The sequence below is a fragment of the Macrotis lagotis genome, chromosome 5 (assembly GCF_037893015.1).
Source record: "Macrotis lagotis isolate mMagLag1 chromosome 5, bilby.v1.9.chrom.fasta, whole genome shotgun sequence".
NCBI classification, from domain to species: Eukaryota; Metazoa; Chordata; class Mammalia; order Peramelemorphia; family Peramelidae; genus Macrotis; species Macrotis lagotis.
In genome coordinates, this window is record NC_133662.1 from 273,637,752 (window position 1) to 273,651,150 (window position 13,399).

General features: G+C 38.2%; 1 protein-coding gene and 1 long non-coding RNA gene across 6 annotated transcripts in view; one reads left to right on the top strand and one right to left on the bottom strand.

Moving 5' to 3' along the window:
• Window positions 1-13,399, top strand: part of LOC141489197 (uncharacterized) — a 148,028-nt gene that overhangs the window by 4,974 nt on the left and 129,655 nt on the right. The window lies entirely within an intron of this gene.
• LOC141489196 (large ribosomal subunit protein uL23-like) lies at window positions 12,885-13,392 on the bottom strand. Its single transcript, XM_074189980.1, has one exon. It carries the CDS (start codon window positions 13,390-13,392, stop codon window positions 12,925-12,927), a length of 468 nt encoding a protein of 155 aa, XP_074046081.1. The 3' UTR covers window positions 12,885-12,924.

Below are 13,399 nucleotides of genomic sequence, written 5' to 3' on the forward strand. Positions count from 1 at the left end.
GAATGCAAATGCTTTGTGGGGATTCAAGGAATGGAGGTTGGAGTCAGGGAGTTGCACTTGTTACTCTCTCCTCCCAACTCAGAAAGTCCCAAAACTTTCCTCCAACTAGAAATCAGATAATGCAATTGTGTATCCTGGTTTATTTCTATATATTATTCCCTTTTAATGCTCACAAATTTGGACTCTGCTCCCATGCTGAGAAAGCCTTGTCTCAATTGGATTTGCAATTGACAGACTTTGTTTAATAAGTTGATGTGCTCAGAAGCTCCAACTTTAGTTTCCCCAGTTATTTCTGATTTCCATTACAGATCATTGTCCTAGCTGTGATTTTTTTTTTTTAAATTGAATTCTCAGACATGGTGGTGCAGGATGGTGATGGGGACTTGGGAGTGTATTGTGTTCAAATTAGATCTTGTTTTAGTCCCTCAGGTCACTCCCTAACCCTAAAAGCACCTTTTAGCAGGAAATAAGATTGCAAAGGGGAACCTGGAAATCATATAAAACCATCCCCAAATCAAAGGAGCATCATTTATTATACTATTTTGTATCATATAGTAAATAGTATTTGCCTCCTAATAATATGTGTGGACCCAGCAGAGACCATCTCAAATATGCTGTTTGTCAAGGATTCTGGTCCTAGGAAAGGTAAATTCTAGAGACAATCCAGAGCCCCTCAGCTCCAGACCAGCAGAATAACTTTTAAAGGTACTTTGAGGTGAGAACTTGGAGATAATTTGGATATGTTGATGAATGGATCTCGAGCAAAATTGGTCTATTTCTTGCCCACCCCTAAAACCTTGTAAAACTGAGATCTCAAATACCTTCCTTCCTTCTTCTCCTGCCCCAGCCTTCTTTCTCCTCCATTGGGTCCATATTTCCTAGTGATCCCATCTCTGATTCATGGTTAAATGAGTGATACTCTCTGCTTCCCTCCTCCCCAGTTTCTTTCCCCATTTGTCACTGCTTGTCTCTGTGCCTTATTAAAGTGACTGCTACCCTGTTTCATTCTGTGATCTTTCCCAGTGAATACTTGCCTCTATTTCTTTAATTCATGTGGGGCATGGGATGAAGACATGACAACTGGATTTCTAACCAGGAACTGGCAGAAGGATACAGGAATGAAGTATAAGAAACCTGGAAAGGGGATTGAAGCATTTCCTGTAAGGAAGAGTAGGGTGCTAAGGTCCTTGCCCAAGCTCCCATAGAAGAGTAAGCCTATTGGGTAAGTCTGAAGTTTAAGAAAGTGTAAAGTTGGAGATGGTGCTCTGGGGACACGAGATGTGATTGGGAATCTGATTTAAGATTTAGAGGCAAGGGAACTCAAGTAGTAGCTGTGCCTAAGAGGGAAGATTATTCCTGATGGTCACAGAGGATACTCATTAGGAGCTCAGGGTGGGTGGGATGAGAAATGGAAAGGAGAGCCAGCAGGAACCCAGTACCATATAGAATTCAGCTTTAAATAGAACCTGCACCTGAAGAGCTGGCTGGCAGACAGTGAGCTCAGTTCCTCTGGCTCTTACTTACAGTCAGCCCACTTTGGTTGAGTCTCAGTCCTAAGAGCACCACCCTTCCCAGCCCCTGAGGTCCCAGAATGGGCACTTTCCTTCTAGGAGTCTGGGCAAGGACCTTAGCTCCTTGTTCTTCCTTACAGGGAATGCCTCAATTTCCTTTCCAGTTTTTTATATTTCACTCCCTTCACTTTTTCTCTGACCCAGAGTCACTATCTTCCTGACTGATCCTTGGCCAACACCTTCCTTCTCCGGACTCTGCTTTTCCAATGGCTGTCTCCAAGGCTTGAAATGTTCTTTCCTCACCTCAGTCTCTTAGCTTCTCACCTTCTGAAAAAGCAATTCCTGGTACCTAAAAGTGATTGCACTTTTCCTGAGAACTCAGACTTCTTTCTTTGCAGACTTTTCCCAGGTCTGCAAATTCCACCATAGAGTAGAACTTCACCTGGGCTACTATCCACCAGCCAGGTTATCCTTGGAAACTGTATCCTCCATTGCTCCCTCTTTCATCCTCAGACACTCCTCCTAAGAAGAAAGACTGCCAAGATAAAATTTGGGGAACAGACTAACTGAAAGTAGTGGGCCCTCTACTTTGAACAGCAGACAATAAATGGCATATGTTAATGGAAATACAGATTTGATGGAACTGAATTTGTCCTAAACTAAATTATTATTTGGCATCATTTAAAGATACATGTGTTTTCCTATTAGGATAATTGTGGTATTTCAATTTGCAAAGGTAGGTCAGACCTTAATGCAAAGTACATTGAAAACTTGAAATAAAGATATTTGACATTTAGAAATAGAAATAAAGAATCAAAGTATATTTGGATTACAATTATGTTATCTATTATAGTATCCATATATATAATTATATATACAATCTATGTAAGATAATTTGGAAATGCATTAATCAAATTGATATCATTTGACTGTCAATTTTATTTCACATTTTAAATCCATATTATTATTTGTATTACTATTATAATTTTTCTTATATTGAGACTTTTGAGAAACTATTGTGTATGAAATGTTACTAATTAACAATGATTTCTAGGGATTGATGTAATGCCCTTTGCCCTAGCAACGCCACTTATAAGTTTGCATCCCCAAAGAGATGAAAAACAAAAAGGAAAAGGACTTAGATATATGAGGATGTTTGTGGCAGCTTTTTTCTAGTGGCAAGAAATTGGAAATTGTGAGTATGTCCTTTAGTTTGGCAATGGCTGAACAAATTGTAGTGTGTGATTATAATGGCTTGCTATTCTCCTATAAGAAATGATGAGCAGGATGCTCTCAGAAAAACCTGGAAAGATATGCATGAGCTGATGAAAAATGAAATGTACCATGAATACAATAACAGTAATATTATCAGATGATCAGCTATGATTGACTTAACTTTGCTCAGTGATACAATGATCCAAGACATCCCTGAAGGACTTATGATGAAGAATTCTATCAGTTCCCAGAGAAAAAGCTAATAGTGTCTCCATACCGATGGAAGCAGACTCTTTTGTACTTTATTTTTGAGGATCATAGATTAATCAGTGGAAGAGAACTGAAAGACCAGGAATCCAACCCCCTAAAACTGAGGCTGCTCACTGGTTCAGGAACTTGCCCAGGAAGCCATGGCTAACAAGTCTGAAAAAAAGAAATCCAAGGCAGGTTTTCCTGCCCCCAAATCTAGCCTTGTTTCACCACACCACAGAGAAGTCTCTTGGAATTCCAGCTGTCATACACCTCTTTCACCTCAGTCACCTTAACAATGGCTCCCCAGTCCTTCTGGCTCCTGTATCCATGGTGCTTCCCTTTGCTCAATAAAACAGATCATATCTTCTCTGAGAACTAGAAGACCTGGGTGAGGAATCAGGGATGAACTTGGAGAGAAACGTGGAATTTAGTTTTCTTTAGGGAAAGGGCTGTGGATCCAGAACTGCTCCTTGTTGAGAATCATCCCTTTATGTTCCCACATATGAGTCTCTACTCACTCTTTAGGGCTAGACCAGAGCCTGTTTTGACCCTGGGGGGAATCACAACTGAGGGTCAGATCTAGTCACAAGATTCTTCTTGTAAGAACTGGAAGAAACCTCAGAGGGAGTCGAGTTCTTCTCTGAAAAGATCCCCTAAATCTTGGGGGCAGTTATAGCTACTGCCACCAGACTCATGCCTCAGGCTCAGCCAGATGCCTCTCTGGAGATATAGGTGATAGGTGAAGCTGGGGAATGGGAAAGTAGGTTGTTATTATATTGGACCAGATGGTCTTGAGACCACCATGATGGTCTCTCCTTGAGGGAGGTTCAAGGTTTATTAAGAATAAGACCCCCCCCCAAAAGATTTTGTCTGCCACCAGCTTCTTTTTCTCCCTGATGACAAACCCTCCCAATCAACTTTTGCCCTCATCCTGATATGCTAATTGGCCAGCAGTGGAGCACCCCAAATCACAGATACTTCTCCATTTATTTAAGCAATTTATTAATGTCAGATCTCTGGCTGACACTTTACTTCATATAAATTTGTCTGCTTAGGTGAGGAAGGAGGTGAGACAGGAAGGGGACCTGTCTATCCCTGGAGGGAAGGGGTCTGAGCATGACTCAAGGACACATGGAGGCTAAGGTGGAGAAGGAAGAGGAGGAGGTAAAACCCTGGGCCTGGAGACAGACATGTGGATGCTGATGGGGAGGGTTAGAAGACACATGTGCTGAAGGGAGGCAAAAGCCTCTCTGCATTCAAGCCAAACGTCATCCAGAGCAGATTTGGTCTCTCTGAAACTCTTCTGCTTTCACATGGAAGGGTTTTTTAAGATTGATTTTTTTGTAGGGTGTTTTTGTTGGAGTAGGGAGGTAGGAGACCCTGAAGTGAAGGCAACCCTGGGGGCTGTAGTGGGGGAAGGGGAGACAGAGACAGAGAGAGAGAGAGAGAGAGCGCAAACGAGAGCCCAGTACTGTACAGTGAAAGTAACAGGTGATTTTTTTGGAATGTGGATTTCCTTCAGAATTGTTCATGCAAAGTCTGATTTGTGTGATTGGATTTTATGTAAAACAGGAATTGCCTTTCTTGAGAATTCTACTCTGGGAAGGTATTGGGAGCACACCCTCTCCTCCAGTAGGAACCTACCTCCCCACTGGAGTAACCTCTTCCTGCTGAATGAGCCCATGTCTTTGGGATCTTCAATGCAGTGTTGCTTCTATGGGAGTTACTCTCTATATAAGAGTGTATGTGGTAAATGGGGGCCTCTTCCCCGTCTTTTTTTATTTCCTCTTCCCCATTTGCCAAGACAGCTTTGCATTGAACTGATTCCCATTGCTTTATATGTTATTCTCAGCATTAGAACTTAGGAATGAGCCAGGAATCTGCCCCTCTCCATATCCCTGTCTTCTATATACTTCATGCATGTCAGCCTCCCAGCTTCCAAGTACTCATGTAGCTATAGTCAATGATCAAAGCAAGCCTGCCTGTTCCTTTAGGGTTCATTCCCCAGTATTCCACTCAACCATTTCATTCACATAATAATGGTTTGTCCTTCATTTTCATAATGTAGGTTCTTTTCCCTTTTTGATGATCAATCTCTTTGTCATCTTGCTTATTTTTAAAATTTTTATTTTTTGGCTTTTGCAAGGCAATGGGGTCACACAGCTAGGTAATTATTAAGTGTCTGAGGCCAGATAAACTCAAGTCCTCCTGACTCCAGGGCCAGTGCTCTATCCTTTGCACCACCTAACTGCCCCTGCCCTTCATTTTTGAAGAAGACCATGACATCAGGGAGGTAATGTCCTGACAAGCAGTTGAATTGGATTTGAGTGTGGGGGGGGTTGTGCTAAGTCACCAGCCTCATTTTCTCCTCCAGAGTCATCTGGGTCCAGTGGTCAGATATAAATCAGGTTGACTGCAGATGGCCCTGGATGCAAGGCAATCAAGGTTAATTGATTTGCCCAATGTCACATTGTAAGTGGCAAGTGTTTGAGGTTGGATTCAAACTCCCATCCTCCTGAATCCAAGACCAGTTCTCTATCCACTTTACCACTTAGCTGCCCCATTTCATTCACATGGGCCTGGCTTGACTGATGCTTCTCACTCTAAGGGTTGATACAGATAGAGGAGCCATCCAGACAGAACCTAGAGATCCCCAGCTTAGATGTATGGTCTTTGTAGCAATGGACATGATATGGGAGGACATGACCTACAGTCAAGGAGGGAAGGTCCCTTGGAGAGGAGTAAGGGAGGAACTTAATCTGTCTCTGTTTTCAACCTCTGTAAAAGTGACTCTTCAAAAGCACTTTTACGCCATTTTAAGGAAAGAAGTCTGCCTGGGGAGCTTTGGTCTTAGGATGGAAGTAGGAGAGGACATTCCAGGTTAGGAAGGACTAGACCTGAGCATGGACTGAGGAGGGATGGAGAGGAGATTATCTCAGCAGGAGGGGAGAGGTCAAACCTATGGGTCTTCCTGCTTAACCTTAATAGGAATCAGCTGGGTGAGATAAGCAACTCCAAAATGATTTCAGGCTTAGAAGTCAGTCAGAAAGAGATTGGTAGTGGTGGTACAGTGGACACAGCACAGTCCTTGCAGTCCAGAATTCCAGTCTGACCATAATCATTTACTTGCTGTGATATATCTTGGATAAAAGTCACTTACTTCTACCTCAGATTCCTTCATTGTAAAATGCAGACAATAATAACACCTGTATGAACACAGTCACAAAATACTTTTCCCGTGTGGGCTCATGGGTAGGCCAAGTCAATGTAAGAAGGATGACAATACCACATAGAGGAATTTTCTTATTCAGTGTCATGCCAATGAAACTATCAAAGAATAATTTTATAGTCTGAAAAATATTAACAAAATTCATTTGGAGAAACAGAAATGTCAAGAATATCAAGGGCAGAGAGGGAAATAAAGGAAATAAGGAAACCTAGAAATGTGAGATCCCCACTACACAACAAAACTATAATTGTTGAAACAGTTTGGTAGTGGGTAAGAAGCAGAGTATGATCAGGTATACCAAATACAGAAATGAATGAGCATAATGGAAGTGTGTGATAAACTCAAAGATCCCAGTTACTGGGGTTCTGAGTGATAGAAACTTTTGGGAAAATTTGAAAGCAGTCTGGCAAAAACTAGGGACAGATCAATAACTCATACCACATACCAGGATAAGCTCAAAACAGGTACATGATTTAGACACAAATTATTGTAACAAGGAAGACAAATGGATCGGGTGGGGAAAGAGTTTATGATCAGACAAGAGATAGAGAGCTTTACAGGAGGAATAATTTTGATTACTTAAAATTAAAAATTTTTCACAAAACCAAAGTTGCTAAAATTAGAATAAAAACAGGAAACTAAGTTTCTGTTAAAAGTCTCTTTTTCTAAAATATATAGAAGGAAAGAGTAGAAGAAATTCCTCAGTTGATAAATGATTAAAGGATCAGAAGAGGCAATTTTCAAAAGAAGAAACCAAAGTTATCAATAGCATATTAAAAAATTCGAATACCACCCCACACCCATATGGCTTGGCTAAGATACCAGAAAAGGAAAATGATAAATGCTGAAGGAGATGTGGGAAAATAGGTCCACTAATGCAATATTGGTGGAACTGTGAACTGGTCTAGCCATTCTGGAAAATATGTTGAAACTATGCCAAAAAACTATTACATTGTGCACATTCTTGGATCCAGATACTACTGCTAGGTTTATGCCCCAAAGAGATCAAAGAAAGATGAAAATGACCCATATATACATAAGTATTTATAGTAGCTCTTTTTTGTGGTGGCCAAATATTAGAAATTAAGAAGATGCTCTTTAGTTAGAGAATAACAGAATGGATTATGGCAATTGGATATCATTGTGTTATAAGAAATGATGAAGGTTATGATTTCAGAAAAAATTTGAGAAGACATGAATGAACTAATGTAGTATGAAATGAGCAGAACCAGTAGATCAATTTGTATAATAACATTACAAAGATAATCAATTTTGAATGTCTTTGCAACTCTGGCCAATACAACAACCAATCACAATTCTTTTTCTGTTATTTTATTTTTTCAATTTCATGCAAAGATAGTTTTAAACATTCATCTTTTCTAAGTTTTTGAATTCCACATTTTTCTACCTCCCTTCCTTCTCCCCCCCCCCCCCATGACAAGGAGTAATCTGATATGGGTTATACATGTTTAACATATTTCCGTATTAGTCACGTTGTAAAAGAAGAATCAGAATTAAAGATAATAAAAACCATGAGAAACAAAGAAAACAAAACAAATTTATAAAAAATGAAAATAGTCTGCATTCATACACCATGGATTTTTCCCTCTGGATGTGGAGATTTTCCATCACAAATCTTTTAGAATTGCCTTGATCACTGAATTGCCAATAAGTCCAGCATATTTGATCATCTCACAATGTTGCTGTTAAAAGACCAATCACATTTCTAAAGGAATCATGATGAAACAAGCTGTCAATCTCCAGACAGAAAACTAGTGGACTCAGAGTGGAGACTGAAGCATAATTTCTTCTCTTTCTTTTTATTACTTTTTTATTGGCTATAGCTAATGAAGAAATTTGCTTTCCATGATCATACATATTTGTAATATGGGTTTTGTTCTTCTCATTGTATAGGGGAAATGAAAAATGAGAGACAGAGACAAAGGCAAAGAGAGAGAATTTAGAACGGAAATGAAATAAAAATTTAATTTTAAAAAGCTACTACCCAGTTCTTAATTGTCAAAACTAATAACTTTTCCCACAATACTCATTTTTTTAAATGTTCACTTTTTATTTAAATTTATTTTTATTAATGATATTATTTGAGTTTTACATTTTCCCCAATCTTGCTCCACCTCCCCCTACAGAGAGCACTCTGTCAGTCTTTACTTTGTTTCCATGTTGTACCTTGATCCAAATTGGTTATGAGAGAGAAATCATATCCTTAAAGAGTAGAGAAGTCTAAGAGCTAACAAGATTAGACAATAAGCTATCTGTTTTTTTTTTCTAAATTAAAGGGAATAGTCCTTGTACTTTGTTCAAACTCCACAGCTCCTTATCTGGATACAGATGGTATTCTCCTTTGCAGACAGCCCAAAATTGTTCCCGATTATTGCCCTGATGGAATGAGCAAGTCCTTCAAAGTTGAGCATCACTCCCATGTTGCTGTTAGGTTGTACAGTGTTTTTCTGGTTCTGCTCATCTCACTCAGCATCAGTTCATACAAATCCCTCCAGGTTTCCCTGAAATCTCATCCCTCCTGGTTTCTAATAGAACAATAGTGTTCCATGACATACATATACCACAGTTTGCTAAGCCATTCCCCAGTTGAAGGACATTTACTGGATTTCCAATTCTTTGCCACCACAAACAGGGCTGCTATAAATATTTTTGTACAAGTAATGTTTTTACCCTTTTTCCTCATCTCTTCAGGGTATAGATCCAGTAGTGATATTGCTGGGTCAAAGGGTATGCACATTTTTGTTGCCCTTTTGGAATAGTTCCAAATAGCTCTCCAGAAGGGTTGGATGAGTTCATAGCTCCACCAACAGTGTAATAGTGTCCCAGATTTCCCACATCCCTTCCAACAATGATCATTATCCTTACTGGTCATACTGGCCAATCTGAGAGGTGTGAGGTGGTACCTCAGAGAAGCTTTAATTTGCATTTCTCTAATAATTAATGATTTAGAGCATTTTTTCATATGGCTATAGATTACTTTGATCTCCTCATCTGTAAATTGCCTTTGCATATCCTCTGACCATTTGTCAATTGGGGAGTGGCTTTTTGTTTTAAAAATATGACTCAGTTCTCTGTATATTTTAGAAATGAGTCCTTTGTCAGAATCATTAGTTGTAAAGATTGTTTCCCAATTTACTACATTTCTTTTGATCTTGGTTACATTGGTTTTATCTGTGCAAAAACTTTTTAATGTAATCGAAATCATCTAATTGGATTTTGGTGATGTTCTCCAACTCTTCCTTAGTCATAAACTGTTCCCCTTTCCACAGATCTGACAGGTAGACTAGTCCTTGATATTCTAATTTGCTTATAGTATTGTTTTTTATCTCTATGTCCTGTAACCATTTGGATCTTATCTTGGTAAAGGGTGTGAGGTGTTGGTCTAATCTAAGTTTCTTCCATACTCACTTCCAATTATCCCAGCAATTTTTATCAAAGAGGGAGTTTTTATCCCAATGGCCTGACTCTTTGGGTTTATCAAACAGCAGCTTACTCTAATCATCTCCTGCTTTTACACCTAGTCTATTCCACTGGTCCACCATTCTATTTCTTAACCAATACCAAACAGTTTTGATGACTGATGCTTTATAATATAATTTTAGATCGGGTAGGGCTAAGCCATCTTCTTTTGTACTTTTTTTCATTAAGTTCCTGGCAATTCTTGACTTTTTATTTCTCCATATGAATTTACTTACAATTTTTTCTAACTTGTTAATTTTTTGGAATTTTGATTGGTAGGGCACTAAACAGATAGTTTAGTTTTGGTAGAATTGTCATTTTTATTATATTAGCTCTACCTATCCATGAGCAGTTGATATTTGCCTAGTTATTTAAATCTGATTTAATTTGTGTGAGTAGTGTTTTATAATTGTTTTCAAAAAGGTTGTGAGTCTGTCTTGGCAAATAGACTCCCAAATATTTTATATTGTCTGAGGTTACTTTGAATGGGATTTCTCTTTCTAGCTCTTCCTGCTGTTTCTTTCTAGACATATATAGAAAAGTTGAGGATTTATGAGGGTTTATTTTATAACCTGCAACTTTGCTAAAATTGCTAATTGTTTCCAGTAGTTTTTTTAGATGATTTCTTGGGATTCTCTAGGTAGACCATCATGTCATCTGCAAAGAGTGAGAGTTTTGTCTCTTCCTTCCCAATTCTAATTGCTTTAATTTCTTTTTCTTCTCTAATTGCTGATGCTAACATTTCTAATACAATATTAAATAGTAGTGGTGATAATGGGCACCCTTATTTGACCCCTGATCTTATTGGGAATGGCTCTAGCCTCTCCCCATTGAATATAATGCTTGTTGATGGTTTCAGATAGATACTGCTAATTATTTTAAGGAACAGTCCATTTATTCCTACACTGTCTAATGTTTTTAATAGGAATGGATGCTGTATTTTGTCAAAAGCTTTTTCAGCCTCTATTGATATGATCATATGATTCCTGATAGATTTGTTGCTGATATAATTGAGTATACTAACAGTTTTCCTAATATTGAACCAACCCTGCATTCCTGGAATAAATCCTACTTGATCATAATGTATTATCCTAGTGATGACTTGTAATCATTTTGCTAAGATTTTATTTAGGATTTTTGCATCTATATTCATCAGGGAGATAGGTCTATAATTTTTTTTTTCTGTTTTTACTCTTCCTGGTTTAGGTAACAGTACCATATTGGTTTTGTAGAAAGAGTTAGGCAGAGTTCCATCTTTCCCTATTTTTCCAAAGACTTTATATAGGATTGGAACCAATTGTTCCTTAAATGTCTGGTGGAATTCACTTGTGAATCCATCAGGCCCTGGAGATTTTTTTTTAAGGAGTTCAGTAATGGCTTGCTGAATTTCTTTTTCTGAGATAGGGTTGTTTAGGTATTTAATCTCTTTTTCATTTAACTTGGGCAACTTATATTTTTGTAAATATTCATCCATTTCACTTAGATTATCAAATTTATTGGCATAGAGTTGGGCAAAATAGTTTCGAATTATTACTTTAATTTCCTCCTCATTGGTGGTGAGTTCACCTTTTTCATTTATGATACTAGCAATTTGGTTTTCTTCTTTCTTTTTTTTTAATCAAATTGACCAGAGGTTTATCAATTTTTTTGGTTTTTTCATAATACCAACTTTTGGTTTTATTTATTAATTCAATAGCTTTTTTTGCTTTCAATTTTATTAATTTCTCCTTTAATTTTTAGAATTTCTAATTTGGTACTTAATTGGGAATTTTTGATTTGTTCTTTCTCTAATTTTTTTAGTTGCATGTTTAGTTCATTGATTTCCTCTTTCTCCAATTTATTCATATAAGCATTTAGAGCTATAATGTATCCCCTGAGAGTTGCTTTGAATGAATCCCATAGGTTTTGGTATGTTGTTTCATTATTATCATTATCTAGGATAAAATGGTTAATTCTTTCTATAATTTGGTTTTTGGTCTACTCATTTTTTAAAATGAGGTTATTCAGTTTCCAATTTGTTCTGGGTCTATATCTCCTTGGCCCTGTATTGCATATAACTTTTATTGCATTGGGATCTGAGAAAGATGTATTCACAATTTCTGCCTTTCTGCAGTTGATCATTAGGTTTTTATGTCCTAGTACATGGTCAATTTTTGTATAAGTTCCATGTACTGCAGAGAAAAAGGTATATTCCTTCCTATCCCCATTCAGTTTCCTCCATAAGTCTACCTTATCTAATTTTTCTAACAATCTATTTAACCTCCCTAATTTCTTTCTTGTTTGTTTTATGATTTGATTTATCTAGATCTGATAGCGGGAGGTTGAGCTCTCCCACTATTAGAGTTTTGCTGTCTATGTCTTCCTGTAATTCTTTCAGCTTCTCCTCTAAGAATTTGGGTGCTATCCCACTGGGTGCATATATATTCACTATTGAAATGATTTTATTGTCTATGGTACCTTTTAGGAGGATAAAGTTTCCTTCCTTATCTCTTTTAATGCTATCTATTTTTGCTGCTGCTTTGTCTGAGATAAGGATTGCTACTCCTGCTTTTTTTACTTCAGCTGAAGCAAAATATATTTTGTTCCAACCTTTTACCTTTACTCTATATGTATCTCTCTGCTTCAAATGAGTTTCTTGTAAGCAGCATATTGTAGGATTCTGGTTTTTAATCCATTCTGCTATGTGCTTACGTTTTAAGGGAGAGTTCATCCCATTAACATTCAAGGTTATGATTACTAATTCTTTATTGCCCTCTGTGCTATCTTCACTCTGTTTGTATTTTTCCCCCTTTCCCCCCTTTTATACATATTCCCCAGTCTTTTGTTTCTGAAAACCACCCTCTTCAGTGTTTTTGCCCACCTATATCACACCCTCCCCTTTCTTTCCCCTTTCCCTTTTTCCCTTTTCCCTTCCCTTCCTTTTGTTATTTCCCCTTATTTCCCCCACTCCCCTTCCCTTTTTCTTGCCCCCTCTCCCCTTTCCCCCTTTTAATACTTGAAAGGTTAGATGTTTTATAAGTTAACTGAGTATGTGTAAGTTGACTTCAAGCCAGATCTGATGAGAAGAAGATTCAGGTGTTTTTAACTGTGCCTGTCTTCTCTTGGCTGGAAGTCTCCACAATACTCATTCTTCTTGACTTCTTTGCAACCTCTGCCACCCTCATCTTAATAATCTCTCTTTTTTTTTTCCTGGAAAACTTTTTTATTGTGGGTGAAGAAGCAGGGCAGCTGGACAGTTTAGATGATTCCAATCTTGTTGGCAACATCTAAAGCATCATAGTCTGGAACAAGGCGGACATAGGCCTTCTTCTCTCCATCAGGCCAGATCAGTGTGTTGACCTTTGCCACATCGATGTCATATAGTTTCTTTACAGCCTGCTTGATTTGGTGCTTGTTGGCCTTGACATCCACAATGAAGACTAGGGTGTTATTATCCTCAGTCTTTTTCATAGCAGATTTGGTGGTCAAGGGGAACTTAATGATGGCATAGTGATCAAGCTTGTTTCTCCAAGGGGCACTTTTCCGAGGGTATTTTGACTGCCTTTGAAGTCTCAGTGTCTTGGGTCTCTGGAAGGTGGGGGAGGTTCGGATCTTCTTTTTGTGGCTGTGGACACCCTTCAACACCGCCTTCTTGGCCTTCAAGGCCTTGGCTTTGGCTTCTGTCTTAGGGGTGACGACGGCTTCCTTCTTGGGCTTTGGTACCATCTTGGGG

Excerpts from the sequence above, each read along its gene's own strand:
- LOC141489196 (XM_074189980.1), bottom strand. The coding sequence starts at position 13,392 with ATGGTACCAAAGCCCAAGAAGGAAGCCGTCGTCACCCCTAAGACAGAA.